We start from the raw sequence: 27,438 nt of genomic DNA on the forward strand, positions 1-27,438 counted from the left end.
GAAGCAGCCCTCCTCTCCATCAGCATTCTCTTTGTTTTTTGTTTGTTTTGTTCTTGTTTTGTTTTGAGATGGAGTCTTGCTCTGTCACCCAGGCTGGAATGCAGTGGTGTGATCTCGGCTCACTGCAACCTCTACCTCCCTGGTTCAAGTGATTCTCCTGCCTCAGCCTCCTGAGTAGCTGGAATTACAGGTGTGCACCACCATGCCCAGCTAATTTTTGTACTTTTGGTAGAGACAGGGTTTCACCATGTTGGCCAGGCTGGTCTCAAAGTCCTGACCTCAAGTGATCTGCCCTCCTCAGCCTCCCAGAGTGCTGGAATTACAGGCATGAGCCACCGTGCCCGGCCTCTCCTTATCTTTGAAACCTCACTGTGAATAAGGAAACTGAAGTACCAGCATTAGATAGGCTTAAGACACATACCCATCCCTACAGCCAGGTGGTTGGGTAGTGTGATTGGCAGTCCTGCCTGAGTCCTAGAGAGAAGGGCAGTTGAGATGAGATATGAGGGCCTGACCTAAGAATGTCTGTAGTTCAAGTTAATATTTGTTGGATATTTGCCATCCTCATCCTTTCATAAACTTAAAGAAATGTATAATGAAATAAAATGGCTGCACTCTTGTCTTCTCTCTCTGTTTAGATAGAAGAAAAGTATTGTTATATTCAAAGAGAAGATGATGTTACTGCTATTCACATAACTTTACTTATTAGACAGTTTGGGGGAACTGGCTCATAATTTCTCTCACACTTGGGTAGTTTGAAAGTAAACTTCCAAAACATTTTCATACTGTTCATATTTTAAAATATTTGAGAATATTGGAGTAGATAGGAACCTTGGAGATTAGTTTAGCCTCATCATTTTACAGATGTTTTCATACTTTTATTCTATTTTCCCTTTTCTTTTCTGTATTTCTTCTCTTACCTTTTATGTGTAATTAAGGGAGTTCATAACAGACCTGACTATTTAAAATGAATTTTAAAATTTCCATTTCTTAATTTTAAACGGAGTAGGAATTATATGAATTCTAAGAATTAAGTTGCTTTTCAATGGATTTCTTTTCTGTTGGTTAATTGCTTTCAACCAGTTAAAAAGTATTCATGCCTTTGACTTCTCAAAAATTAAAAATTGCCTTTCAGAGTCCTTACATATATTTTCCTTCCCTTAAAGTTTCCATCTTTCTAACATGAAGAAAATAATAAAGAAAGTTACTTCTAATCCAATGGTTCTTGCTCTTCTATCCAAGTTCCTTAGATGTGAACCACCTCCATAAGATCCTGTGTTTTCTCTCTGGTTTTCCTTGCTTCTGTTTTCTCAGCATTATTTGTATTTTTCTATCTGCTTCCTGAAGACAAAGCACTTAAAAATGTCTCAAACTGAGTTGTATGTTAATCCATTTACAACATCTTGTCAGTGTAGCATTATTCTTTGTACCTTCCTTTAATGAAAAGTTTCTCCTTTTTGTATGCATATTAAAGTGTGCCTTCCTAGAATGTTTTAAAGTCATTTGAAGATCCTGTTCTTCCAAACACAGGGACGTGGTAACATTTGCATTTTTAATTCCTTTTACCAGAATGGGAGACCATGACCGAGAATGAGGAGGTGACATCAAAGCCAAGTAGTTCTCAAAGAGCAGACTCTCATAAAGGAACATCAAAAAGACTTCAAGGAAGTGTTCCCCAGGTCCTTGATTTTGAAGAAGAGTGTGAATGGCAAGTTTTGGCAAGTCAGTGGGGAAATGAAACAGATGAAAGGGCAGATACAGTGAAGAAAGTTTCCCTTTGTGAACGAGACAAGAAGAAAAGGACTCCACCAGAGAAACAAGGCCAAAAGTGGAAGGAATTAGGAGACAGCTTGACTTTCGGTTCAGCTATTTCTGAAAGTTTAATAGGTACTGAAGGAAAGAAGTTTTATAAATGTGATATGTGTTGTAAACATTTTAATAAAATCTCCCATCTTATAAACCATCGGAGAATCCACACTGGTGAGAAACCTCATAAATGTAAGGAATGTGGAAAAGGCTTTATTCAGCGTTCGAGCCTTCTAATGCATTTACGGAACCATTCAGGGGAGAAACCTTATAAATGTAATGAATGTGGGAAAGCATTTTCTCAAAGTGCTTACCTTCTAAACCATCAGAGGATCCACACTGGGGAGAAACCTTATAAGTGTAAGGAGTGTGGAAAGGGCTTCTATAGGCACTCAGGCCTAATTATACATCTAAGGCGCCATTCAGGGGAGAGACCTTATAAGTGTAATGAATGTGGGAAAGTCTTCTCTCAGAATGCTTACCTCATTGACCATCAGAGGCTCCACAAAGGGGAAGAACCTTATAAATGTAATAAGTGTCAGAAAGCTTTCATTCTGAAGAAGAGCCTCATTCTGCACCAGAGAATCCACTCTGGGGAAAAACCCTATAAATGTGATGAATGTGGAAAGACCTTTGCTCAGACCACTTATCTTATTGACCATCAGCGACTCCACAGTGCAGAGAACCCTTACAAGTGTAAAGAATGTGGAAAAGTTTTCATTCGAAGCAAAAGCCTCCTCTTACATCAGAGAGTCCACACAGAAAAGAAAACCTTTGGTTGTAAAAAGTGTGGGAAGATTTTCAGTTCTAAGTCAAACTTCATTGACCATAAGAGGATGCACAGCAGAGAGAAACCTTACAAATGCACTGAATGTGGGAAAGCCTTTACTCAAAGTGCTTACCTTTTTGACCACCAGAGACTCCACAATGGGGAGAAGCCCTATGAATGTAATGAATGTGGGAAAGTTTTTATTCTGAAGAAGAGCCTCATTTTACATCAAAGGTTCCACACTGGAGAGAATCTCTATGAATGTAAAGATTGTGGTAAGGTCTTCGGTTCAAACAGAAACCTCATTGACCATGAGAGACTCCACAATGGGGAGAAGCCATATGAATGTCGAGAGTGTGGGAAAACCTTTATTATGAGCAAAAGTTTTATGGTCCATCAGAAACTCCATACACAAGAGAAAGCCTACAAATGTGAGGATTGTGGGAAGGCTTTCAGTTACAATTCAAGCCTGCTTGTACATCGGAGAATCCACACCGGAGAAAAACCCTTTGAATGCAGTGAGTGTGGAAGAGCTTTCAGTTCAAACAGAAACCTCATTGAGCATAAGAGAATCCACAGTGGTGAGAAACCCTATGAGTGTGATGAGTGTGGCAAATGCTTCATTCTGAAGAAAAGCCTCATTGGACATCAGAGAATTCACACGAGGGAAAAATCTTATAAATGCAATGACTGTGGGAAGGTCTTCAGTTACCGCTCAAACCTTATAGCCCATCAGAGGATCCATACTGGTGAGAAGCCCTATGCGTGTAGTGAGTGTGGAAAAGGTTTTACGTACAACAGAAACCTGATTGAACATCAAAGAATTCACAGTGGAGAAAAAACCTACGAATGTCATGTATGTAGGAAAGTCCTTACCTCTAGTAGAAATCTTATGGTACATCAAAGAATCCATACTGGAGAGAAACCTTATAAATGTAATGAGTGTGGAAAAGACTTTAGTCAGAATAAAAACCTTGTTGTACATCAGAGAATGCACACTGGGGAAAAACCTTATGAGTGTGAGAAGTGTAGGAAATCCTTTACTTCTAAGAGGAATTTAGTTGGCCACCAGAGAATTCACACAGGGGAGAAACCCTATGGGTGTAATGATTGTAGTAAAGTTTTTAGGCAAAGAAAAAACCTTACTGTACATCAGAAAATCCACACAGATGAAAAACCTTGTGAATGTGATGTGTCTGAAAAAGAATTCTCTCAGACTTCCAACCTTCATCTTCAACAGAAAATCCATACCATTGAGGAATTCTCTTGGCTACAAAACACCAATGAGTCCAAGATTGAGATTCAGAAAATCTAGTGTCATATGTAAAATGGAATAGAATCCCTGCCTACTTAAGTAACTGTTGGACAAATGATATATATTTCTTCTAAGGAAAAAGTTTATTATTTACTCTTTACTAGACAAATGAGTAGCATATAGAAGAAAGTTAATAGGCCGGGCTTGGTGGCTCATGCCTGTAATCCCAGCACTTTGAGAGGCCGAAGTGAGTGGATCACCTGAGGTCAGGATTTTGAGACCAGCCTGACCAACATGGTGAAACCCCGTCTCTACTAAAATACAAAAATTATCCGGGCATGGGGGCACACACCTGTAATCCCAGCTACTCAGGAGGCTGAGACAGGAGAGTCGCTTGAACCCGGGAGGGTGGGGGTTGCAGTGAGCCAGGATCGCGCCATTGCACTCCAGCCTGGGCAACAAGAGCGAAACTCTTGTCTGAAAAAATAAAGTTCATCCCAACTTTCAGGTCTACAAAAACATAATCCAAATCTAATAACATAGTTGTAAATGAGAGCAACAATAAAAAGTAGACATGGGCTGGGTGCAGTGGCTCACTCCTGTAGTCCCAGGACTTTGGGAGGCCGAGGTGGGAAGATCCCTTGAGCCCAGGAGTTTGAGACAAGCCTGGGTAACACGGGGAGACCCGTCTTTAGTAAATAAAAATAAATTTATTAATAAAACTAAAAATTTAATAATAAAAAGTGGACATTGTTTTTTAAAATGTGTATAGTATGCATTTTAAAGATAGTGTCACTGCTGTGGAAAACCTGAACAGACAGTATGATCCAGAATGTCAGGTGTGGAGTTGGGCGGACAAGAGTCTGCTGATGAGGACAACCTAAAAGAGCACTGGATTTGGAATCAGAAGACCTACCTTTGATTCCTGGCTTTCCCTTAATGGCCATGCGATGTTATTAAGTCAGCCTCTAAAGCTTCAGTTTCCTGTCAGTCAAATGTTGACATGATACCTACCTCACAGGGTTGTTGTGAGGGTTAAGTGAAAGGATCTTTGTGAAAGTACTTTTTGAAGTCATTCAGTTGTCAATAAAGTTGGATAAAAGAGGTTATGGTAAAAGTTTAGAACATGGGATCATGTAAGTTTGTGTATTAAGTCAATATTAGAATGAGGGGGATTCCAGGAACCTAAAAGATACTCATTTTCATAAGAGGAAGTATGGTGAATAGCTAACTGGAATTTAGTGTTCTAAGAATAATTTTTTAAAATTTACCTTTAAAAATATCTAAGGGAGTTAATAGATTATATATCTAGTTTATGTTTATGGAAAAAAATGTTATGGCCAGCCATTAACAGTGATGCCAAGGAAAACAATTTATTTCCCAGCTTTTGAATTTGAAACTTAACAGATGGAGAGTGTCAAAATGGAAGGGCAGTGGTACCCTGCTTTCCCTATTCAGAGGGAAAAAAATCCTTGACCCAGCAGTTGAGCTGATGATCCCTGCCACAGTCATTGTGAATTCTAATCAATATTTCATCACTGCTGTCAAATGATAGCCTGTTACTAATGAAACAACATTCTGTCCCAGCACTAAATTTACTGGGACATAAATTTTTCACATGGAGCCAAGCTCTTCACTGATTAAGCCAATGCAGAATCCACTTGTGGGCAGTCAGTGCCCATTACCCCCTGTGAACAATTCTGTGCCCTTGAGTACATTTGTGGGTTTAACTCAGTCTATATTCGTAAGTTGGTAATTTTTATGTTGTAATTCTCAAAGTTCTGTTTCTGTAGCTGGACTATGAATAATACCTGAATATGAAGATTGTGTTTTTTAATAATGTCAAAGTGGTGTGTTGATTATCATAAATGTTATTAATTCAACCCCACAGTTTCTTGGGGGCTGGTTCCTCATTAGAGTGAAAAGTAGCCAAGAGTGAAAACTGGAAGGGGCCTAAGGCTTAAAGTCTTAAGACCTGGATGTGGTTCAGGTTTTGCCATCTGCCTCAGAAAAAATCTCTTCAGTTCTTGGAGCCTTGAATTCCTCATCTGTTAAACAGGAGGAAGAATATCTACCTCACAAAGTTCTTATGAGATAATGAATATAAAAATGTTTCATCCAGGTTGTTGAAGAATCATCCCAGCTTATATAATAATTACAAAGGACATACGTACTTTAACAATGGAGAATGCTGTCATTTACCTCTTCACCGAGTAACAAAATGTCACATTGCTTAGATTGAGACAGCCCACATAATGTGCCACCTTCTGTGATGTAATAAGCTGAAAAATGTTCAACCTGTATTTAATCAAGCTTCTTGGACCTCATTGCCAGGTTACAGGAAATACAGGAGGCAGAGGAACAAATAAAAGACACCACGAGAAACAGACACATCCAGAACGTGGAATATTGTATAAGAAAGCTGCCCTGGATTCTTCAAAATATTATGATGAAAAAGAGAGGGGAGTGAAAATTGTTCAAGCTGTCTTGAGCCTGCTGTGAGTTTATTATACCATTCTCTGCTTTTGTGTATGTATGAAAATTTCGATATGAAAGGTATAAAACATGGATGAGGAGGCTTGTTTTTAAAAGATAATACTAGAGAGCCGTTAGGTACTAAGAACCAGAAATAGACTCACATAAATGGCCAATTGATTTTTGACAGGGGCAAAAGCAATTCAATGGAGGAGGGATAGCCTTTTCAGCAAATACTGTTGGAGTAATTGGATATCCATAGGCAGTAAACCAACAACTTCAGGACCTAGGACTGAGCTAAGAAGGCTCAGATGACTCAAAAAGCATGCTCCTTAGAAGGAAAAAAAATGTTAAATTGGACTTCATCAAAATTAAGATAATTTACCCTGTAAGAGACCTTTTTACAAAGATGATATTACAGGTTGGGAAAAAATATTTGCAAATCATATCCAACAAGGGATTTGTATGTAAACTACATAAAGAACTTTCCAAATTTAACAGTTAAATACAATTAGAAAATAAGCAAAAGACAGACATTTCACTGAAGTATAGATAGCAAATAAGCAAATGAAAAGATGTTCAACATCATTAGGCATGAGGGAAATGCAGAGTAAAATCGTGAGATATCACCTCTCAGAATAGCTTAACTTTTTTTTTTTTTAAATGGTGGTAACTGCTGGCAAGGATGAAGAGAAACAGGATCTCATACATTGCTGGGAATGTAAAATGGTACAGCCACTCTGGAATATAATTTGGCAGTTTCTTGTAAAACCACACATGTATATGTCATGCCTCAGGAATTGCACTTCTGAGCATTTATCCCAGAGAAATGAAAACTTGCGTTCACACAAAAACCTGTATACGAATGTTCATAGCAGCTTTATTTGTAATGGTCGAAACCTGTAGGCAACCCATATATCCTTCCTTAGGTGGTTAAAACAAATTGTGGTTTATGTATTACCATGGAATACTTGTTACTCTGCAATAAAATTGACTTATTGATATCCATAACAACTCAAATAAATTTCAAGGGAATTAATGCTGAGTGAAAATAATCACAAAAGGCCATATTCTGTATGAAAATATTCATATAACTTTCTCAAAATGATAAAACTATAGAGATGAAAAGTGGATTAATGGTTGCCAAAGGTTAGGGATGGTGGGAGGAAAAATGGGGAGAGGGTTGGATGGAACTATTAAGAGGTAGCACCAGAAAGGTCTTTGTGGTGATGGAACACTTGTGTATCTTGATTGCAGTGGTGGTTACACAAATCTATAGGTGCTATACCTGTACACACATACTGTACCAATGTTGATTTCCTTTTTCATATTATGTAAGATGTACCCATGAGGGGAAAGTGGGTGAAGGGTGTTATCTTTGCAACTTCCTGTGATTCTATCATTTCAAAATAAAAAGTAAAAACCAACAATGGCAACGAAAACCCAAAACTAAAGAGCTATAACCAACTAAAGTGTGTGAAACTGATTTGAAAAAAAGTTATAAAATACATGTTTTAGGACAGCTGGGAAATTTGAATATGACTGGTTATTAGATGGTATTAGGGAATTTTTGTTGATTTTCTTACCTGTGACGGTGGTGGTAGTTTGAAGAATATTCTTAATGTTAAGGGATGCATGTTGAAGTATTTGGAATGAAGTGTTCTGATGTTTACAACTTTCAAAAAAATGATTTTAAATATGTATTGAGAGATCAGGCAAACATAGCAAAATGTTCATTGTTGAGTCCAGATGGAAAATACGGGTATTCAATGTGCCATACTTTCAACTCTTCTGTACTCTGATATTTTCAAAATAAAACATTTGAGGGGAAATTATCAGGGCTTTCTACAGATTAATGCTGTGTAGCTTCAGGCTCTTGGGTGCGCGCCTCGCCTGAGTGTCTCATCCCTGCTTGGGATGCGCCCCTCCCTGAGGCTCACTTAGAGCTTCCAACAGCACAATCCTCCTAAGCGCTTCTGCCCCATCCCTGGTCTGGGGCGACATTGGACACCCATCGAGAGGAAAGCACCTCCGAGGTTCCTAGAGAGGCCGGCTTGGCGACTTGGGGAGCCGGAAGCCCATCCCGAGGCACTTCCTGTCCGGTCATTGTTCTCGTGCCGGTAGAAGCTGAAGTACCGGTCAGCCAGCCTCCTGCTGCAGGGCCAGTGAACTCAGGTCGGGCTTCTCAGCTGCGCACAGTGAGTGGGGTCGGAGGGGGTGGGCACGAACGTCGAGGGAGAAAAAGGGGCTCTCCCAGGGGCCATGGCCCTAGGAGCGGCCCCTGCGTCCTTTCCCCGGGGACACCAGCCTTGTCTGTCGGGGTGCGGGGGGCAGTGAGTTCCCCACCGCCTCGGAATCCCGGCTGCTGCCCACCTGGGGCCTGGTCCGGGAGAGGATGGACACGGACCGGCCAAGGGGCCAGATAGGTCCCAGGGACAGGGCCGCGAGGAGCCTATACGTGGAAAGAATGGATTGCCACGTTTGGAAATAGAGAAAGGACATTGAAAGGGAGCCTTTGATAGAGGGCACTGTGCCGTCTGGGAACGGAGGTCCGTCAGAATCTGATCAGAAGTCTGATGAGAGTACTCACTGTAGGCAGTCTTATACACAAGGTGGAACTAGTCTTAAGGACCTTCATACCAGATTGAATTCGGATAGTGATGGAAAGAATAGTCCTCCAGAATTAAGGTTTGTCACAGGAATGAAAGTATTGTATTACTTAATAAATTCAGTGTATACAGTAAGTGGCCAGTAAGTTGACATGGGGAAAAGAATATGATCACTTCAATAGCAGCAACAGGGGATTGAATAAGATTTCGCACCCTTTTCCAATAAAACATTCAAAGGGGGTTAGAAAGAAAAATTTCAATCTCTTCATAAGCAATCAAACTAGGAAGGTTATTTTGCTCACAGGTTAAAAACAAAAACCCTGCTGGCTTAGCTGTGATAAAGGGTTACTGTCAATTAGTGGGGGTGTGAATTGGCATGGTGCTTTTGGAAAGCAATTTGACAGTACATATCAACCAGCAAATCCTTGAACCAGTAATTCTCTGATTATTCTAAAGGAATAATTCAGCAAAAAAAAAAAATTTACAAAGAAAAACTTTTAAATATTAATAAAATGGAAATATAAACTTTTACTAAATAAATGGTTCATAAATAGAATATGATTAAGTAAATGATAATATAGCCACAATTTAGAATACTATGCCAGAATGAGGTAGTTCTATATGTGTTGTATTGAAAGATTGTTAAGACTATTGTGAAATATGGAAATTGAGTTAAAAAACAATGCAGGTTGCTGAACAGTATATAACTGTGATGATCTAAAGTATGTTTTTGAAAAATAAGCAATATGTGTGAAGGTGAACATATAAGTATGTAAATGCAGAGAAAATGGGTTAGGACTCCCATCTAAACTGATAAGTACTTTGTGTGTGTGTGTGTAGTGTGTGTAGGTTATATATTTAATTCTATATATTTCTGTATTACTTGATCCTTTTTCAATGAGAGTGAAGATTTATCAACACCATAGGTTATTGTGTAGCATTTAAAATAAGCATGAAGAATGGCAACATGAAAGTAATCTTTTTTTAAATCTTAAGTGTAATATTTTATCTCACAGGACATTTGGAAGCTATGGAAAATGTAAAAATCAAACAAAAAAAATGAAAAGAACCTTAAAACTACCTGTAATTACACCATCCAGAGTTAACTACCCACTGCTAACACGTTGGTATAAAGACTCCCAGTCTTTTTCTCGGGATCCTTTTGTTCACATTATTTTGTATCCTTGGCAATAAAAAATCTTTTTGTTGTAAAATCCTTTTTTAAAAAATGCTATGATGATAATTGTGAAAATATGTATCCCCATAGTCAAAAACAAGAATTTGTAAAATCATAATTATTAATAGTATGGTTGGAGATTTTCCTTTGAAAGAAATATCTTAAATCTTAAAATGTATAGTGGTTATCTCTTTGGAGGTAGACCGAGATGATTTTTCTTAATCATTTGCTGCTTTTAAGTTTTTACAATAAAAGTAAGTTAACTTTTAATCAGGAAAAAATCAATAAACATTATATAAAGCTGTTTGCAATGTGGTTATTATGGGAAGATATTACATATTTATAGTCCAACCCCTTCATCCTATGAGGGAGGAATAGAGGATTCCATGTCCTACATTGGTCCCTGGCCAGGCGCTGGTGAAATTTGCCGGTGTGGCATCCGGCAAATTTGCTAAGTGGCATCCAGCAAATCTCTCCTTGGTGCTAACAGTGTTTTCTGATTTCTCAGTAGGCAGTACTCATCTTGGCCCTGGGAAGAAACTCAAGAAGAAGCTTTTGAAACATAAAGCTTGGATGGGGTTTGACCTCTGCTGGGCAGCTCCCAGCTATAGGAGTTCCCCTGCTGAGCAGAGAAGATGACTGCAGAATTGAGAGAAGCCATGGCCCTAGCCCCATGGGGCCCAGTGAAGGTGAAAAAGGAGGAGGAAGAAGAAGAAAACTTCCCAGGTCAGGCATCCAGCCAACAAGTGCACTCTGAGAACATCAAAGTCTGGGCCCCAGTGCAGGGTCTTCAGACAGGCCTTGATGGATCAGAAGAGGAAGAAAAGGTAAACGGGGGCCTCAGAGGAAGAGGGGAGGAGATACTTGAAGACCTCAAGTAGTTTAAGAGGGGACTCTGCCCCTCTACTTCCACACCTGGAGTCTTATTTCTTGGGTACAATTCTAGCTTCCAGTCTTTTGTAATAGGATAGAAATATTCCCTTCTGATTGATGTGACATTCAGTACTTTCTGTAAACCAGTGGTTCTCAAATTTTGCTACACAGAACCTGGAGAGCTTTTTATAAAATCTTGATGTCCATACTGTATTCTATTCCTATTAAATCAGAATCCGTGGTCCAGGCACAGTGGCTCACACCTGTAATCCCAGCACTTTGGAGGCCAAGGCGGGAGGATCACTTGAGGTCAGGAGTTCAAGACCAGCCTGAGCAACATTACACACCTCGTGTTTTGCAATGCAGAAATACAAAAAATTAGCTTGGCATGGTGGCACATGCCTGTAGTCTCAGCTACTTGGGAGGCTGAGGTGGGAGGATTGATTGAGCCTTGGAGGCATAGGTTGCAGTGAGCCGAATTCATGCCACTGCACTCTAGCCTGGGCAATAGAGTGAGACCCTGCCTCAAAAAAAAAAAAAAAAAAAAAGAATCTAAGGGTGGGACCTGGGTATCCATGTTTTTTAAAACTCTTCAGGTAATTTCAGTCAGGTTTTGACAATGCTAACCAGAGCTTCTAAAACTTTAATGTGCATAGGAATCACCTAGGGGTTCTTGTTAAAACAGTTAAAGTTCAGATTCTGATTGAGGATGTCTGGGGGTGGTCTGAGATTCTGTGTTCTTTGTTTGTTTGTTTTGCAAGCTTCCAGGTGATGCAGATATTGCTGCTGATCTTTGCACCACACTTTGATTCATGAGGCTGTACACTGTGCTGTCCTTAATGTTTCAAACACACCCCTTACCATTACTAGTCAAATGAGGGCAGAGGTTCCCCCAGAGCCTTTCTGTAATAATATCATCAAAACCTTGCTGCTTTGATCTTTAGATCCCACAAAAGTTCACTCTGAAAATTCTTCCCATATGCTCTCTCCTCTTATCATGTACTCACTGGTAAGCTAGGTTTAGATTCTGGAGTGAGCAGTGAGGTGCAATCAAAGTAATAAGGAAGAAAGTAGCTAGCTTGTTTCTCTGCCCAACTCACCCTGGGGGTTGGAGGAGACTCTGGCTTCCTTTTCTGTTTTTAAAAATTGTTCTATGGCCTCCAGGAATAGATAATTATGTTCTCATTCTCAAAATTGTAACCACACTACCCCCTACCACCAGTTCCCTCTTAAACATGTGCCTGCTTGTCTCTAGGGTCAGAACATATCCTGGGATATGGCGGTAGTCCTGAAAGCAACTCAGGAGGCACCTGCTGCTTCAACCCTTGGCAGCTACTCATTACCAGGGACTCTGGCCAAGAGTGAGATACTGGAGACTCATGGGACCATGAACTTTCTAGGTATGGTTCAGTTCCCTGATTCTGAATCTGACCATTGGGGTTTCTCAAAATCTTTTCAGAGACTGGTGGGCATCCAGTCTCCTAGGTTGACCAACAGAGTACTGAGGTATTGAAAGTGTCAAGGAAAGCTGGAAAGAGGAATGCTGAAATGCCTGTGCATTTGTCATGGGAAGTGGCTTATTTTGCACACAGGCTCAAGACACTAGACAAACATAGGTGTGCTGAAACCTGATCAACACCAATACGGTACCAGGTTCAAGAGGCTGAAAAAGAGACCCAGAGCCAGCAAACAACATACAGTTTTACTAGATGTTTATGTACAGGGTAGACAGTCTAGAGGCAGTGGACTGGGCACGGGAGAACCACATGGCCCAGTGGCACAGGCTGGACAGGAGAGCTGCAACTGCTTGCAAAAGGCATGCGGTTTATGTCGCATTTTCACTTAACACCCTCCCCCTAATGACCTCCACCTGGCAGCCTTAATTTAACCCAAAACAAGGGGCCTCAATCCCCTTTAAGGCCCGCATTCCACTGAAAGTGGTGGGGAATGGATAAGGAATGGATCTCCAGGTTGGCCACTTCTGGATTCCTTTGCTTGGAACTCCAAACTATATTCAGGTGTGTCTGCCATACAGGCTCATTCTCAGGGTATGCTTAAGTTGTTGCCATCAGGTGTATTTACCATACAATAGGTGAATTCCAAACTCACTTTTTAGTGATATTTATTGTTCAATGAGTTTCATCTCTGTGCACACATGTAGGCACATGTCCTCTTTATACGCTTTGCAGTTAGCATAGGTTGGTGAGCCTGCAAGAGATGCTAGCCGAGGTAGGAACAGTCAACTTTTGTGGTGATTTTGAGCAAATGCCCTGGAGATGTTCTGTTTTCATAGATCTTTGTGCAAATTATAGAGGATTTTGAGCAGCTGTGTCAACCATAATAATGTTCAAAACTAGGTCTTCGTGAAGGGTACTGATGGCTTATCAACTTGTTCTCTCTAAGCTAGGACTAGAGAAAGGGTAGTATGTTCTAAAGATCTCACTGGCAGTGGCAGAAGCTTGCCTGTGGAGGAGTGACATATAAGTGAGGGTCAAGAATGCAGTAGCCATGAGTCCTGTGTTTCAAAGCACTTACTGGCTGATTGCCAAGCCCTATTCTTTTTATGAGTCTGCCAGATATTGAATATTTTGAACCCACTCTCCTCCCTAACCAGTTCCTCAGGCATCTGGGGACCAAGTCACTTTCTTAAACCAGTGCTATGGGGAAGACAAGGATCTCCACCTAGATTTTCTTGTCTCATATTTAATTATTCCCAAACTCTTAGCAGCTTCTGTTCCCCACTTTCTGCTTTCTGTTCCATTCTCTCTGGTGCATTCGCCTGCATGTCACTTATTTTCTGTCTCTGAGCTTTATCAGCCATTCATAGTCTTAACCCCAACAGCTGCACCTCATCAGGAATGGGCTCCCTTTTCCTACTTTGCCTCTTACCTCAAGACCATGTTCATACCCAAGACTTAGTATTTTGTGCTGCCAGCTATTTCCATGGCGATGGCAGGAACACTGCCAACGCTATTTCCATGGCGATGTCAGCAGGCGATGGTGGGAACACTGAGCTCTATGTGTGAGAGATATCTGAGTGGGGTTGCTGCCCTGCCTGTAATAACTCTGTGACCTTGAGTAAGTCCCTTCTCTCTCTGGACCTCCATTTCCTGTTCTACAAATTGGGTGTGTTCATTAAGTACAGGATTTGTTGGCGGCCTCCTTCCTATGTGTCAGGCAGTGTGATAGGTGCTGGAGATACAGAAATGAATAAGACACAACCTTGCTCTTTTTTTAGCTGAAGGAGAACAGTTTCATCTTCGTGATGAAATTGTATAACATACATGAAAGTGCTTTGGAAATTGTGATGTGTTACTGGGTTTTTAATGTCTGAGCAAGTTTTAACTGTAGTTTTCATATTTTAATTAATGTTGAATTTATTAAAGTTTATTCATTTAAAAACCAATTTTTAAGTCATTAAGCATAACTTTTTACTTCATCCATACATCTAGAAATATTTGTATAAAAGTGAGAACATTTGTATTTTTTCTTTAACTTATGTTCAGTTAAGCTTCAAATTTTACAGATTAAATTTTTAAAACATTTTGGCCGGGCGCAGTGGCTCAAGCCTGTAATCCTAGCACTTTGGGAGGCGGAGGCGGGTGAATCACCTGATATCAGGAGTTCGAGACCAGCCTGGTCAACATGGTGAAACCCTGTCTCTACTAAAAATTCAAAAATTAGCCAGGCATGGTGGTGCGTGCCTATAGTCCCAGCTACTTGGGAAGCTGAAGCAGGAGAATCGCTTGAACCCGGGAGACAGAGGTTGCAGTGAGCCAAGATTGCACCACTGCACTCCAGCCTGGGCAACAGAGCAAGACTCTGTCTAAAAAAATAAATTAATTAAAATTTTTAAACATTTAATTCTACCTGCTTATCAAATTTCTTTATATAAAACATAATTACAAATTTGATATCTTTAGTTCTTTAAAACATTCCAAACACCTAACTGGGCAGACTTATAAATCTTGTAAATAAAATCTTGATAAACACAGCTGTTATAAATCTAATGAGTTGGACTTACAAATTTAGTAAATCAAATTACCCTTCTTATCTCAGAATACAGTCACCAGCTAAGGTGGCAGGCTTATGTAGCATTTCAGGTATCTTTAAAAAAAAAAAAAGAGTGAAAGAAGAGTATTGATTTCAAAACTATGGCTATGCCTGTGTTCTAGTTGGTCACAAATTAGTTTTTGTTTTAGTTTTTCATTATTTCTGTACTTAATTTAATTTCTCTAGAGCTACAGTAATCCTACATGTTTTTTTAAAAAAGGAAAAATACCATTTCAAATAAGCCAAGGTTATACGCCCGAATTATTTGCTGATTAATCTTTTTACCCAAAGAAATTTGAACTTGACTACACCAGATGGACCCTAATTCTCTTTTCTTAGGCACTTGCCAAGACCCCAGGTCTTACTTTACTCAGTGATGAATCACTTGCATGAAAACCTTCTAGGCTACAGTTGCACCTGGTTTTGTAATGGTTTTGACATGAGACATTCAGATAGAAGGAATTGTTTCCGTTATTGGCTCTAATCAGTTTAGTAGTTCCCATTGATCTTCATTTTTCATGCCCAACATTCTAAATCTCCCAGTAAGGAGGGTAGGAGTGAAGGTCAGGGAGACAGTGCAGCTATGAACTAAAGTTTTCATGGGCTCTGTTTCTGTTGGAGAGATGCCCAGCTGGGGTATGGGAGGCCCAGGTGTCAGTGATGGGGAGTTAAAGCAAAAGAGGAGGTGAAAAGAATCAAGGGAGGAGACGTTGGATGGGAGGAGAATAAAGTGGGATGTAGGTGATAAAGTAACAGTAGAGAACACAAAGAGAAGCAAGCAGTCAGCAAAAGAAAAACAGAAGAGGCATGAAACTGTATATGGAAAAATTCAAAATATTTCACACAAAAAATTAAAAAACAGGAGAGGAGAGAGATGAAGAGTCAGTAGGGGGTTGAGATAGCAGGAAAAAATAAGCAGCAGCAGAAGAAAAGATATAAAAGCAAGTAAACTACAGAGAGAAAAACAGAACATTTTTAAAAAGAGGGAGCTAGCAGAACAGTAGGAATAGAAATAACCAGAAAAAGTTTAGCATTTCAGATTTTTTTTTTTTTTTTTTTTGAGATGAGTTTCGCTCTGCTGCCCAGGCTGGAGTGCAGTGGCACGATTTCGGCTAACTGCAACCTCTGCCTCCTGGGTTCAATTGATTCTTATGCCTCAGCCTCCAGAGCAGCTGGGATTACAGGTGCCTGCCACAACACCCACCTATTTTTTTTGTATTTTTCCTAGAGACGGGGTTTCACCATGTTGGCCAGGCTGGTCTTGAACTCCTGACCTCAGGTGATCCACCCGTTTCAGCCTCCCAAAGTGCTGGGATTACATGAGCCACTGCACCCGGCTTTTTTTTTTTTTTTTCTTTGAGATAGAGTCTTGCTTTGTCTGGCCCAGGCTGGAGTGCAAGTGCAGTGGTGCAGTCTCAGCTCAGTACAGCCTCCACCTCCCAAGTTCAAGTGATTATCCTGTCTCAGCCTCCCAAGTAGCTGGGACTACAGGCATGCACCACCACACCTGGCTAATTTTGTATTTTTAGTAGAGACGGGGTTTCACCATGTTGGCCAGGCCGTTCTCAAACTCCTGACCTCAGGTGATCTGCCTGCCTCAGCCTCCCGAAGTGCTGGGGTTACAGGCATCAGCCACTGTGCCTGGCCAGCATTTCAGATATTTATTGTTTGTCATATCTGGGGCTCTACTGTAACCAGCACTTGGGCATTTCTTTCCTCTGACACTGCTCATCTTGTCTGAATGATTGTGATAGAATTTCAGATTACCATAGTCTTAACCAGGCAATCAAACCAGGCTGTTTTCCTGCCCCCAATATTGCTTTGTACCACCCCAACATCCTTGTCCCACCTACTCATATCATTGGTTGGATGGTCATCCTGTAGAATATTTCCCTCTCATGGGTGCTAGTCTCTCCCCTGCGCAGTAGCAGCAGTTATAACCTGAAGCTCACAGCACCACTGCTTATTTCTGAGCTGACATCACCAGTGGGAATACCTCCCTCCTCTACAGGCTTGCCACCCATTCCTGTTACCCTTTATTTCACTTGCCTTATTTCTTGAGCTTGGTTTAATTGACAAACACTTGTTAAGGGTTCACTGTGCCAAAACTGGATTACATGGGTGCACATTTCAAGGTCAAGGAAAGTGAGGGTGCAGAGGAGACAAACATAAAGAACTATGATGTTACTGATAGCAGGACCCCTTTTTGACACCATTAGGTTCTGAAGCAATGTAAAGCATCCAGAGACTAATCAGTGTCATAAAGCTTCAGGGTGTTTTGATGTTCTCATGATATTTTCTGGCATTGTGGAGCAGGTTATGCCATAACTCAACAAGGTCAGCTTTCCTTGACACAATGCTAAGCTGTTCCCCTGACACAAGGGTAAGAGTTTGCCACGTACAGTTTCTTTTTTAATTCTCCTAGTGTAGCTGTCTATCACCATAGCAGCTCCCCTCCCCTAAGGGTTCATCTTTCCTTCTGGCCCCTCACAACATCATCAGTCAGCCTGAAAGTTGCTGCACACATTCAGAGCACTGACTGTATTCCAGGCAATATCTGAGTAGTTGACATAGAGTAACTCCATTAATCTACTCATGGCCTTATGAGGTAGATACTATTAGTATCCCTGTTTTAGAGATTGGGAAACTGAGGCACACAGGAGTTAAGTAGCCCAAAGTCATGGAGCTAGTTAGTGTCAGAGCAGAGATTTGAAACCAGGCAGTCTAGCTCTAGAATCCATGTTCTTAACCTGTATGCTGCAGGACCTCGCAGTGTTTCATATGGTTTTGGCTGCTGTGGCTGTCTTGGCAGCCAGTGTTACCCTTTCTGTCCATGCTTATCCTTTCTTTGATATCCAGCATCCTCAGACATAGAAACCTCAGTTGCTAGATCTTTGTTTACGGGTAGCAAATCACCCTAATTAACTGGTGGGTTGCAAGCAAATCCACACTAAGTAGCTAAGGTAAGAAGGCAAGCCTAGGGAGAGGCTTGTGTCCTTCATAACTGGTCTTTGTTGCAAGGGCAGTCATCATACAGCCAGCAGGAGCGCTGTCTGGAGATTGGCCCTCCCTGGCATGAGGCAGCGGGCAGCGGGGTTAAGTGTCTAATGGAGGCAAGTGGAAGTGCTGGAAAGACCATGAGTCAGTGGGTTCTGCCATAGGTAGAGGGGAGGGCAAAGCCCCAGCTGAAGAACCTAGAGAGGAGAGGTAACATGTGATGGGATTCTCTTCTTTGATGAAGCCATTTTGTGGAGGTGCTGAAATCACATACTTCCTTTTATGACTTGATGATCCTATTCTTTTTCTAGGCCAGAGAAAGCTAACATTTGTATTTTCTGTTTCTTGGTTCAGGTGCTGAAACCAAGAACCTACAGTTACTGGTTCCAAAAACTGAGATATGTGAGGAAGCTGAAAAACCCCTCATCATACCAGAAAGAATCCAGAAAGCTGATCCTCAAGGACCTGAGTTAGGAGAAGCTTGTGAAAAGGGAAACATGTTAAAGAGGCAGAGAATAAAGAGGGAAAAGAAAGATTTCAGACAAGTGATAGTGAATGACTGTCACTTACCTGAAAGCTTCAAAGAAGAGGAAAACCAGAAATGTAAGAAATCTGGAGGAAAATATAGCCTTAATTCTGGCGCTGTTAAAAATCCAAAAACCCAGCTTGGACAAAAGCCTTTTACATGTAGCGTGTGTGGGAAAGGATTTAGTCAGAGTGCAAACCTCGTTGTGCATCAGCGAATCCACACTGGAGAGAAACCCTTTGAATGTCATGAGTGTGGGAAGGCCTTCATTCAGAGTGCAAACCTCGTTGTGCATCAGAGAATCCACACTGGACAGAAACCTTATGTTTGCTCAAAATGTGGGAAAGCCTTCACTCAGAGTTCAAATCTGACTGTACATCAAAAAATCCACTCCTTAGAAAAAACTTTTAAGTGCAATGAATGTGAGAAAGCCTTTAGTTACAGCTCACAACTTGCTCGGCACCAGAAAGTCCACATTACAGAAAAATGCTATGAATGTAATGAATGTGGGAAAACATTTACTAGGAGCTCAAACCTCATTGTCCACCAGAGGATCCACACTGGGGAGAAGCCCTTTGCCTGTAACGACTGTGGCAAAGCCTTTACCCAGAGTGCAAATCTTATTGTACATCAGCGAAGCCATACTGGTGAGAAGCCATATGAGTGTAAAGAGTGTGGGAAAGCCTTTAGTTGTTTTTCACACCTTATTGTGCACCAGAGAATTCACACTGCAGAGAAACCTTACGACTGCAGCGAATGTGGGAAAGCCTTCAGTCAGCTCTCTTGCCTTATTGTCCACCAGAGAATTCACAGTGGAGATCTTCCTTACGTGTGTAATGAATGTGGGAAGGCCTTCACATGTAGCTCATACCTACTTATTCATCAGAGAATTCATAATGGAGAAAAACCTTACACATGTAATGAGTGTGGGAAGGCCTTCAGACAGAGGTCGAGCCTCACCGTGCACCAGAGAACCCACACTGGGGAGAAGCCCTATGAATGTGAGAAGTGTGGTGCAGCTTTCATTTCCAACTCACACCTCATGCGACACCATAGAACCCATCTTGTTGAATAACAAGTAAGGAAGAGGAAGACCTCCAGCATTGGTCATAACCTTCTGCCTCTCTAATGAGACACCTCTTTGCTGTTTTCTTCCTCCTCTATAAAGTGAGGGCTGTGTCCTTAAAAGTTAGAGTTTTCAGGAATGCAGCACAAGACACAAGAAAAGCATTTCAGAGGCTAATTTAAAACAAAAAGTAAGCACCTAAAGGCAAGGACTTTGTTTTAACTGTACCTTAAGCGGTCATGTTCTCTGAAGTGGAATGTGGCTTTCCTAGGAATGGGTCATACAAAGCTAAGTGGTAATGATGCTATTTGGGGAAAGGTCTTTTTTGCTTAATTTTGTTTTTTAAAACTCTGATGATTGCTTGAGCAACAGGCAGGTTATCTGCCTGGTTGAATTCTGGTTGAACCGTGTATTCTAATATTTCTGGTTAAGTGGTGACTAGGTAAGGAAACCACTTGGGGTAGCAGTTCAACAATTCACTTACGAATGTTTATAAACTTTCCATTTCCTAGGTAATTTTTTAAAAGCCAGTCAAAACAAAAACTTTACTGAAAATGGACAGAAATAGGAAATGGACTTTTTCCTTACTGTCTATACCTCCTGAACCTTGGTATTGTAAAGATCTGGGGACCTCTGGGTCTGTTCTGACCATTCCCTAGTCTCCATGGCCAAGCACTCAAGGATTGATGGACACCACACACCAGCTATATTCATTTGCCAAGATCAACAGCTCATTCTCCAAACAACTCAAGCCCCCAATTCCCATCGCATTCCATTTGGGTGAGATGCAACTAACAGCCCCTTCCTGGATAAAGGAGTCAAAGAATAAAGCTTGCCTAGAGGCATGCCCCAGTTGTCTCTGCTGTCATTCTGCTCAAGTCCAGCCAGGGGTCTCAGTTTGGGTTTCATTCTCACATTCTGGATGGTGTTTAGAAGAAATAGTGGAGCTCTTCTCATTCTGAGAAGACCAAAGAGGGAAAGTGATGGGAGAGGGGAGGTGGAAGTTAGATTCCTAAGGTCTTAATTTGATTTTTTGAGAAATTCAGAGGTATTGGAATATGAAAACTTTTAGAAGGATGAAGAAACTGGCCAAGGTAAGATATCTTTGTTACCATTCAGCCTTTACTCCTGGAAAAGTGATTTATAAAACTATGCAATAGGTAGAGTTATGTAATAATATTGCCTTGTATTTATATAGAACTTTTATTCTTTGTTGTGTACCCTTATGTATTGATCATGATACCTGGCACGTATCTCACGCTTTCACATAGATCACCTACCTCAGTCCTTAAAACACTGAAACAGGTGGTTGCCCATTTACCTGAGAATGGTCATTTAGTGCAAGGCCAAGTAACAAGTGACAGCTTATATCCAAGTCCAGGTCCTGAATCTAGATTCTCTGTTCTGCCATGCCACTTGCCAAACACCTGTAATCCCCATGCAGACCTGTGGGGGAGACAAAGAAAGGGGTGTGTAGTCCCATTTTTCAGGTGAGGAAGCTGATGTGACAGATGTTTGAAGTGTGCCTTAGGCACTGTGATCAGAAATCAGCAAACCTAAGACTAGAATTTGGGTCTCCTGATTTCTGGCTCTGTCCCTCCATGCTGTTCCAATGCCTCAGGGCATGCAAGAGCATTTATCATAAATGCTGAGCCTGATGCAGCTCTCATGCAGAAGTCCCATGCATTTATTATCACATTTCTGCAAGACTAAATATTAATCACATAGTGTTTTCTAGTTTACAGAGCACTTTTTTTGTGTGTTAGTTTTGTTTTGTTTTGTTTTTGAGATGGAGTCTTAGGCTGGAGTGCAGTGGCACAATCTTGGCTCACTGCAACCTCTGCCTCCCAGGTTCAAGTAATTCTCTTACCTCAGTCTCCCAAGTAGCTGGGACTACAGGTGCGTGCCACCACGCCTGGCCAATTTTTTTTTTTTTTTTTTTTTTTGAGACAGAGCCTTGCTCTGTTGCCCAGGCTGGAGTGCAGTGGCACGATCTTGGCTCACTGCAACCTCCGCCTCCCGGGTTCAAGTGATTCTCCTGCCTTGACCTCCTGAGTAGCTGAAATTACAGGTGCACACCACCACCCCAGCTGATTTTTGTATTTTTAGTAGCAGTGGGGTTGGTCAGGCTGCTCTTGAACTCCTGACCTCGTGATCCACCTGCCTTGGCCTCCCAAAGTGCTGGGATTACAGGAGTAAGCCACTGCGCCCAGCCTTTTTTGTATTTTTAGTAGAGACGAGGTTGCACTATGTTGGCCAGGCTGGTCTCAAACTCCTGACCTCAGGTGATCCACCTGCCTCGGCTTCCCAGAGTGTCAGGAATACAGGCACGAGCCACCATGCTTGGCCTACAGTGCACTTTCACATACAGAAGGCATACACAAGAAAGCTTATTAATTTCCTTTTTCCTCCCTCCTCTAGTTTTTTTTCCAAATCATATGCAACTTTCTTTCCCAGTTTCACTCTAAATCATAGAGACACAAATACAAGAAATCAAAAGGATTCAAAAGTAGGATCAAATACTCATGCCCTCACCAATCCTAACAGTGACTGTTCCAGTCTCCCTGACGGAATGGAGAGACCCAAATAAACCACCCCCTGTCTCTGCTGAGAGTAGGAACAAGTTAGTTTTTTCCCCCTGCCTTATCAGGAAGCTGAGAATATCAGGAGAGCAGGTCTGAAGATTTGAGATAACTCTGTGACCTTGACTCACCAAGAGACAGAAACTACTTTGCTTAAAGAATACCTGCTGGGATTTATGACCATTAAGACAGTTAAACCATTCTACTATCACATATGTTTATCCTCATAATATTCAGTTATGGATGATTGTGATTTTCACTCATAGGTAGTTCAGAAAAGCTACGCAGGGGATTATGATGCAAAACTAGGTTTGAGATTCACTGACCCAACCTTGCAGTAAAGCAGTGGTTTTAAACCTTGGCTTCATGTTAGAATTCACATTGGGCACTTTTTTAAAATTTCCATTTCTAGACCTCTGTATTTTTTAAAACTCTGGAGGGGATTACAATGACAAGCAAAGGTTATGAGCCACTGTAGCAAAAAGTAAAGGCTGCAGGCCAAGAATGTGTGTGATCAAAGGTGGAGGGGGTGGGGGTGCTCCAGTATAAGGATCTGTACGTGCAAAGCATTCTATGTATTTTTAGCAGAACAGGAGACTTACTTTACACTAGCTGAACTAGGTGTCCATCAGTGCCTCTGCCAACCATTGGATGTTAGAGGATTCTGCCACCTAGCTTATTTTATTTGTATTTAAGTGAATATACCAAACATTTATATGAGCAAACCAAGTTTTACATAACATGCTTTTGGTATGTATTATGACTTTTTACATTTTTACTTGGATTTCCTCTTCAGATCTCAGTTTCCACAAATCTGCATCCAGGTTCAGGGCCTCTGATTCTGCACAAATCATGTGAGCCAAGTGGATTGATTACTAGACAGATCAGATCCTTCCCCAGCTAATAACTCTGCCTTCTGATTCCAGTCCTCAAAATAAATTGCAGCCTGCCATTTTCTTTATGTTTTATAAGGGAGGAGTGACCACCTTTTGTCAGTTTGCTTAGTTTCCTATTCTTTGGGCTCATCTCCCATCTTTTTTGGGTAGTCTTGCTAGGAGTGGTTGGGAACTCTGAAGCCCCATTTTCCCAAGTTACTGAGAGCTATCAGACTTTTAGCTGTCAGGCTAAGAGCTCTGTTGCAGGCCTAGTGATTGGCATTAAGAGTAGGGCCAGGAAACCTGTCCTCATCCTCAAATGAGACCAACAGATATGTATTAAGTGGAGCACAGTGATGCAAAACTGATGGCGAAATCATGTACAGTATTCTGGGAGCACAGGAGAAAGACTTCAATCCCTAACATGAAGTTACACACTCAAACACAGCCATAAATTCCACCAGGCTTAGGAAGAGGTGTCTTTGGACAAAGCTAATTGTTCACCTGCTCTGTATCCCCTCCCTGTCTCAGGTAGTTGTCCCTCTCCCATGTCTGTCACCTCTCCACTTGCTCATCCATTGTAGGCACTGCAACCTTTCTGGGGTTGCAGCCCCTTTGGGAATCCCGGGGAGATTGTGGATCCTCTTCCCCTAAGAAGTGTACGTTGCAGATTAAATCTTGTGCTTACTTGGAGGTTATGCAGGCTTCCTGAAGACAATACATACATTTAGGGCCTAAAGTTGAATCTGGGGTGTATTACATAATCACCAGTGACTTTTTTTTTTTTTTAAATGAGGTTAGGTTACAGAATCACTAAGAATGTTGCCCAGACATTCTTTAAACCTTTAAAATTTGTTTTTCTCTTAGATTCCTTCCCTTATCAAATGACATTATCCCCACCACCTGGGGCACGCAGATTGAATGTCCAGAAGCTATTTCTGCCTTCCTAAGCATCATTCATTACAAAAACATTTTGTGTTCCCTTGTGGTGAACGTCTTGCTAGATTCTGGACTGCCAAAGCAAACCTGGTCCACTATCCCTGTTGTCATGTCTGTTATGGGGAAAATATCAGGATCCCTAACATGATTTACTGAGCTCTTCATAATCTCTTTCCAGCCTCATCTCTTCACTCTCAGGCACCTTTTACTGCAGCCTAGAGGCACGTGCTTGCTCTTCTCTGTGCCTTTGCTCACACTTTTCTCAGTGCCTATAATACCTCATCACTACTTCCCACTCAGTCCCCTTCTACTTTAGCAAGCTTAGTTTCTTTTTATATTTGGTTGAAGTTCCATCTCTGGGAAACCCCTGACTGCGTTATGGTTAAAGGCATATTCAGAAGTATATTTATTAATACGCATATACAAGTGCATGATATGCTATGTGTCCAGAGATTTACCTTTTTGCTTTAAAGTGAAGAAGTCTGGATTAAAAATTGTGTATATAATACAGTTCTCATATACTGTTGCTTTTATATATACTATATACTATTTAAAAGTATATATATAAATTACCCGAAGGAAAAAAGAAAATATTATAAGTGGTTAAATGACTTACAGCCATACTGACGGTTAATTCCAGGCTTACATTCAAACCCATATACTCTGGATAATGGGATTATGGGTTACTAAGAGGGGTTTTGTTTGTTTGTTTTAGCAATTTCTATATTTCTATAAGGAGCAAGAATTTTATAAAAATAATTATTATATTTACATATCTAGTTTATTATATTAACTATAAACCATATCTCAATTCTCCATTTTGTGGTATGTTGGAGGGACCCTTCCCTTCCTTTCCCTTTCCCTTTTCCACATCGTTGTCTCTTACATTGTCAAGTCTGATAATTCTTAAATTCTATTCTGTAACCAGTTAGGATTTTATGGTTTGTTTATTGATTGATTTCAAAAGCTGAAAATAAACAGCATGAACATTATTACAACCATGTGAATATTGTTGATTGCAGATCTTAGCTTACTGTGTTTATATTTCCTTTTGGGATCAGCTTTTTGTTTTTACGGAAGTTTCTAGTTGCCTTTCTTTTTACCTTGTACTGGTTGCTTTCCACACACTCGCAGTCATTTTCAAATTCTCCATTCAATTAAATACTCTGTTGAATTCACTTCTTTTCTCTCTGTATATTCTGCTTTCAGCCTCCTGCTCTAGTCTGTTTTTGATGACCTTTCTGCCTATATTCTGTTGTTACACTGGACTCAACTGTTTCTGAATTCTGTGTCTTCCTTTTTCTTTATTTACTTCATCATTTTATTATAGTACATGTCAAGTCTCCTGTCAGGAAAGAGTACATGGAAGGCAGAGTTGTTGAGTGTCTATATGTCTTTCTCCGACCTCTCACTTGATGGTAGTTTGGCTGGCTCTGGAATTCTAGGTTGAAAAATTTCCCTAGAAGTTTGTAGCCACTGCTTCACTGACTTACAGCATCCACTGCTGCTAATGAGATGCCTGATTCCAATCTGATACTTATTTATTTGACAATCAGTAAACAGTATTTACATTACAGTGATCTGTTTTCCCACCCCTATGCCTGGAAGCTTTTAAAGTCTCTTCTTTATCTTTGATGTATTCAGTTCCCTAATGCTCAGTGGAATTTTTCAATCTACAGACTCAGGTACTCCTACTCTTGGAAATTTTCTCATTATTTATATGACTATTCCCCCTTTCTATGTTTTTTTTTCCTTCTGTTTTTACTCTTTATAGAGTTCCTGTTCCTGCTAATCAAATGTTGGACCTTGTGGATTGATCCTTAGCTGCATTCATTATTTCCATTTCTTTGTATTGTGCCACTATGAGAAGAGTACCTTGATTATTTTCTAATGAATAATATTTTTAACAGTAATAATTTTAACAATAAGTAGTTTAATTTCTGAGAGCCTTTTCTTAAAAGTATCTTCTGTCACATGAATTATCTCATTCCCTTCATGCCCCTGCCACTGGGTCCTTTTTTCCCTCTGTTTACCTTGTTTACTCTCATTAGACTTTCCTCAAATGTGATTCTTACACCCATATACGTGTGCGTGTGCACGTGAGTGTGTCTGTGAATTAAAAGCCTAATTGAGACCTCTGTGTGTAGGAGTGAGATTTGCCCACTGTTTCCCTGGAGAACCCTAAATGCCAGAATACAGAATATTTTGCCTTGGGCTCTTAGATTTAATTAGCAAAAATCCTCTGATATTTTTGTCTGCGGTTTAGGAAGCCAAGTGTTATTACAGACTTCCATTTAATGCCCTTATTTTTAGATCCACTTCTGCCTCCCAGCCTTCATTGCACCTGGGGTTTCAAAATTCCAAGTCTCCGGGGTTGGGCAGGGTAGATCAGCTACCTCCCTCCATTGGATAGCCCTCAGCAAGAGTTCCAAGCTGTTACTCCCTCCACCCAGCTGTCTTAGTTACCACATCATTCATTTTCCATCTTCTAGAAATTTGTTCCTTTTATCTCATTGTTATACTCTTTTTTTTTTTTTTTTTTTTTTTGAGATGGAGTTTCGCTCTTGTTGCCCAGGCTGGAGTGCAATGGGGCAATCTTGGCTCACTGCACCCTCCACCTCCCGGTTTCAAGCAGTTCTCCTGCCTCAGCCTCCTGAGTAGCTGGGATTACTGGCGCATGCCACCACTCCCAGCTAATTGTTTTTTGTATTTTTTTGTAGAGATGGGATTTCACCATGTTGGCCAGGCTGGTCTCCAACTCCTGACCTCAGGTGATCCACCCACCTTGGCCTCCCAAAGCGCTGGGATTACAAGCGTGAGTCACCACGCCCAGCCTCATCGTTACACATTTTAACCATTTTTACTCATTGTTATTTTAGGGGAAGTTAAACCATTTTTAAAAGAATGTTGATATCCTTTGATACAGCAGTGCCACTTTTAGAAAGCTGTCTTAAGAATGAATATTTGTACAATGATTTATATACTTGTCGATGTTACTCATTTCACAAAAAAGTGACTAACCTAAGTAACAATAGGGGAATGATTAAGTTATAATACTATGGAATATTGTGCAACCACTAAAGGTCATACTTAAAAGAATAGTGATATGATAATAGCACACAGTAATATTAAATAAATGATGCAAAGTACAAAATAAAACACTGTACAGAGAGCCGAATTTTCTAAGATGCACATGCGTAGGAAAGAAAGAAATTGGGGGTTAACTGTGGTTAAATTTTCAGCATTGTCTACATTTTCTACAATGAGCCTGTATTACTTTTATGATCAGGAGGGGAAGGTTAATAAAAGAGAAAGATCATGGCTTGTTCAGAGTGGTGAGACTTTCTTGTGAAGTGTGAAATGGGTAGTGGGGAATAATAGAATAAGGGTCTGGAGAAGTAAGGTCCCTATTTTTATCCATTGTTAGCATTTTATG

At 40.7% G+C, this 27,438-nt stretch overlaps 2 protein-coding genes across 10 annotated transcripts in view; both read left to right on the forward strand.

Moving 5' to 3' along the window:
• The window catches only part of ZNF197 (zinc finger protein 197), a 25,860-nt gene extending 15,465 nt beyond the window's left edge, over nt 1-10,395 (forward strand). For 2 of the 6 annotated variants that reach the window (XM_008961534.6, XM_008961533.6), the window contains exon 6: nt 1,570-4,158. In XM_008961534.6, the coding sequence (XP_008959782.2) occupies nt 1,570-3,890 (2,321 nt within the window). In that variant the 3' untranslated portion in view covers nt 3,891-4,158. Of the gene's footprint in view, nt 1-1,569 lie in introns of all 6 variants that reach the window. The other 4 variants (XM_057301700.2, XM_008961536.6, XM_055109762.2 and 1 more) reach the window with 3 other exon arrangements.
• ZNF35 (zinc finger protein 35) lies at nt 8,362-24,994 on the forward strand. Of its 4 annotated transcripts, none has more exons than XM_055109767.1 (4): nt 8,362-8,480; nt 10,600-10,918; nt 12,220-12,364; nt 18,369-20,451. In XM_055109767.1, the coding sequence occupies exons 2-4, from the start codon at nt 10,727-10,729 to the stop codon at nt 19,613-19,615; spliced, it is 1,584 nt and encodes a 527-aa protein (XP_054965742.1). In that variant the 5' UTR covers nt 8,362-8,480; nt 10,600-10,726; the 3' UTR covers nt 19,616-20,451. The 4 variants fall into 4 exon arrangements, with proteins under 4 accessions (XP_054965742.1, XP_008959786.2, XP_034812140.1 ...); XM_008961538.5 differs by having other exon boundaries at nt 8,389-8,503; XM_034956249.3 differs by having other exon boundaries at nt 8,401-8,503; nt 10,603-10,918; nt 18,369-24,994.
• The last annotated feature ends 2,444 nt before the right edge of the window (nt 24,995-27,438 follow it).

Source organism: Pan paniscus, chromosome 2 (genome assembly GCF_029289425.2).
Source record: "Pan paniscus chromosome 2, NHGRI_mPanPan1-v2.0_pri, whole genome shotgun sequence".
NCBI classification, from domain to species: domain Eukaryota; kingdom Metazoa; phylum Chordata; class Mammalia; order Primates; family Hominidae; genus Pan; species Pan paniscus.

Bases quoted from the DNA above. Each gene is read 5' to 3' on its own strand.
- ZNF35 (XM_055109767.1), top strand. From the start codon at position 10,727: ATGACTGCAGAATTGAGAGAAGCCATGGCCCTAGCCCCATGGGGCCCA. The intron at 10,919-12,219 runs GTAAACGGGGGC...GCTTGTCTCTAG, and splicing joins GATCAGAAGAGGAAGAAAAG to GGTCAGAACATATCCTGGGA. The intron at 12,365-18,368 runs GTATGGTTCAGT...TTCTTGGTTCAG, and splicing joins TGGGACCATGAACTTTCTAG to GTGCTGAAACCAAGAACCTA.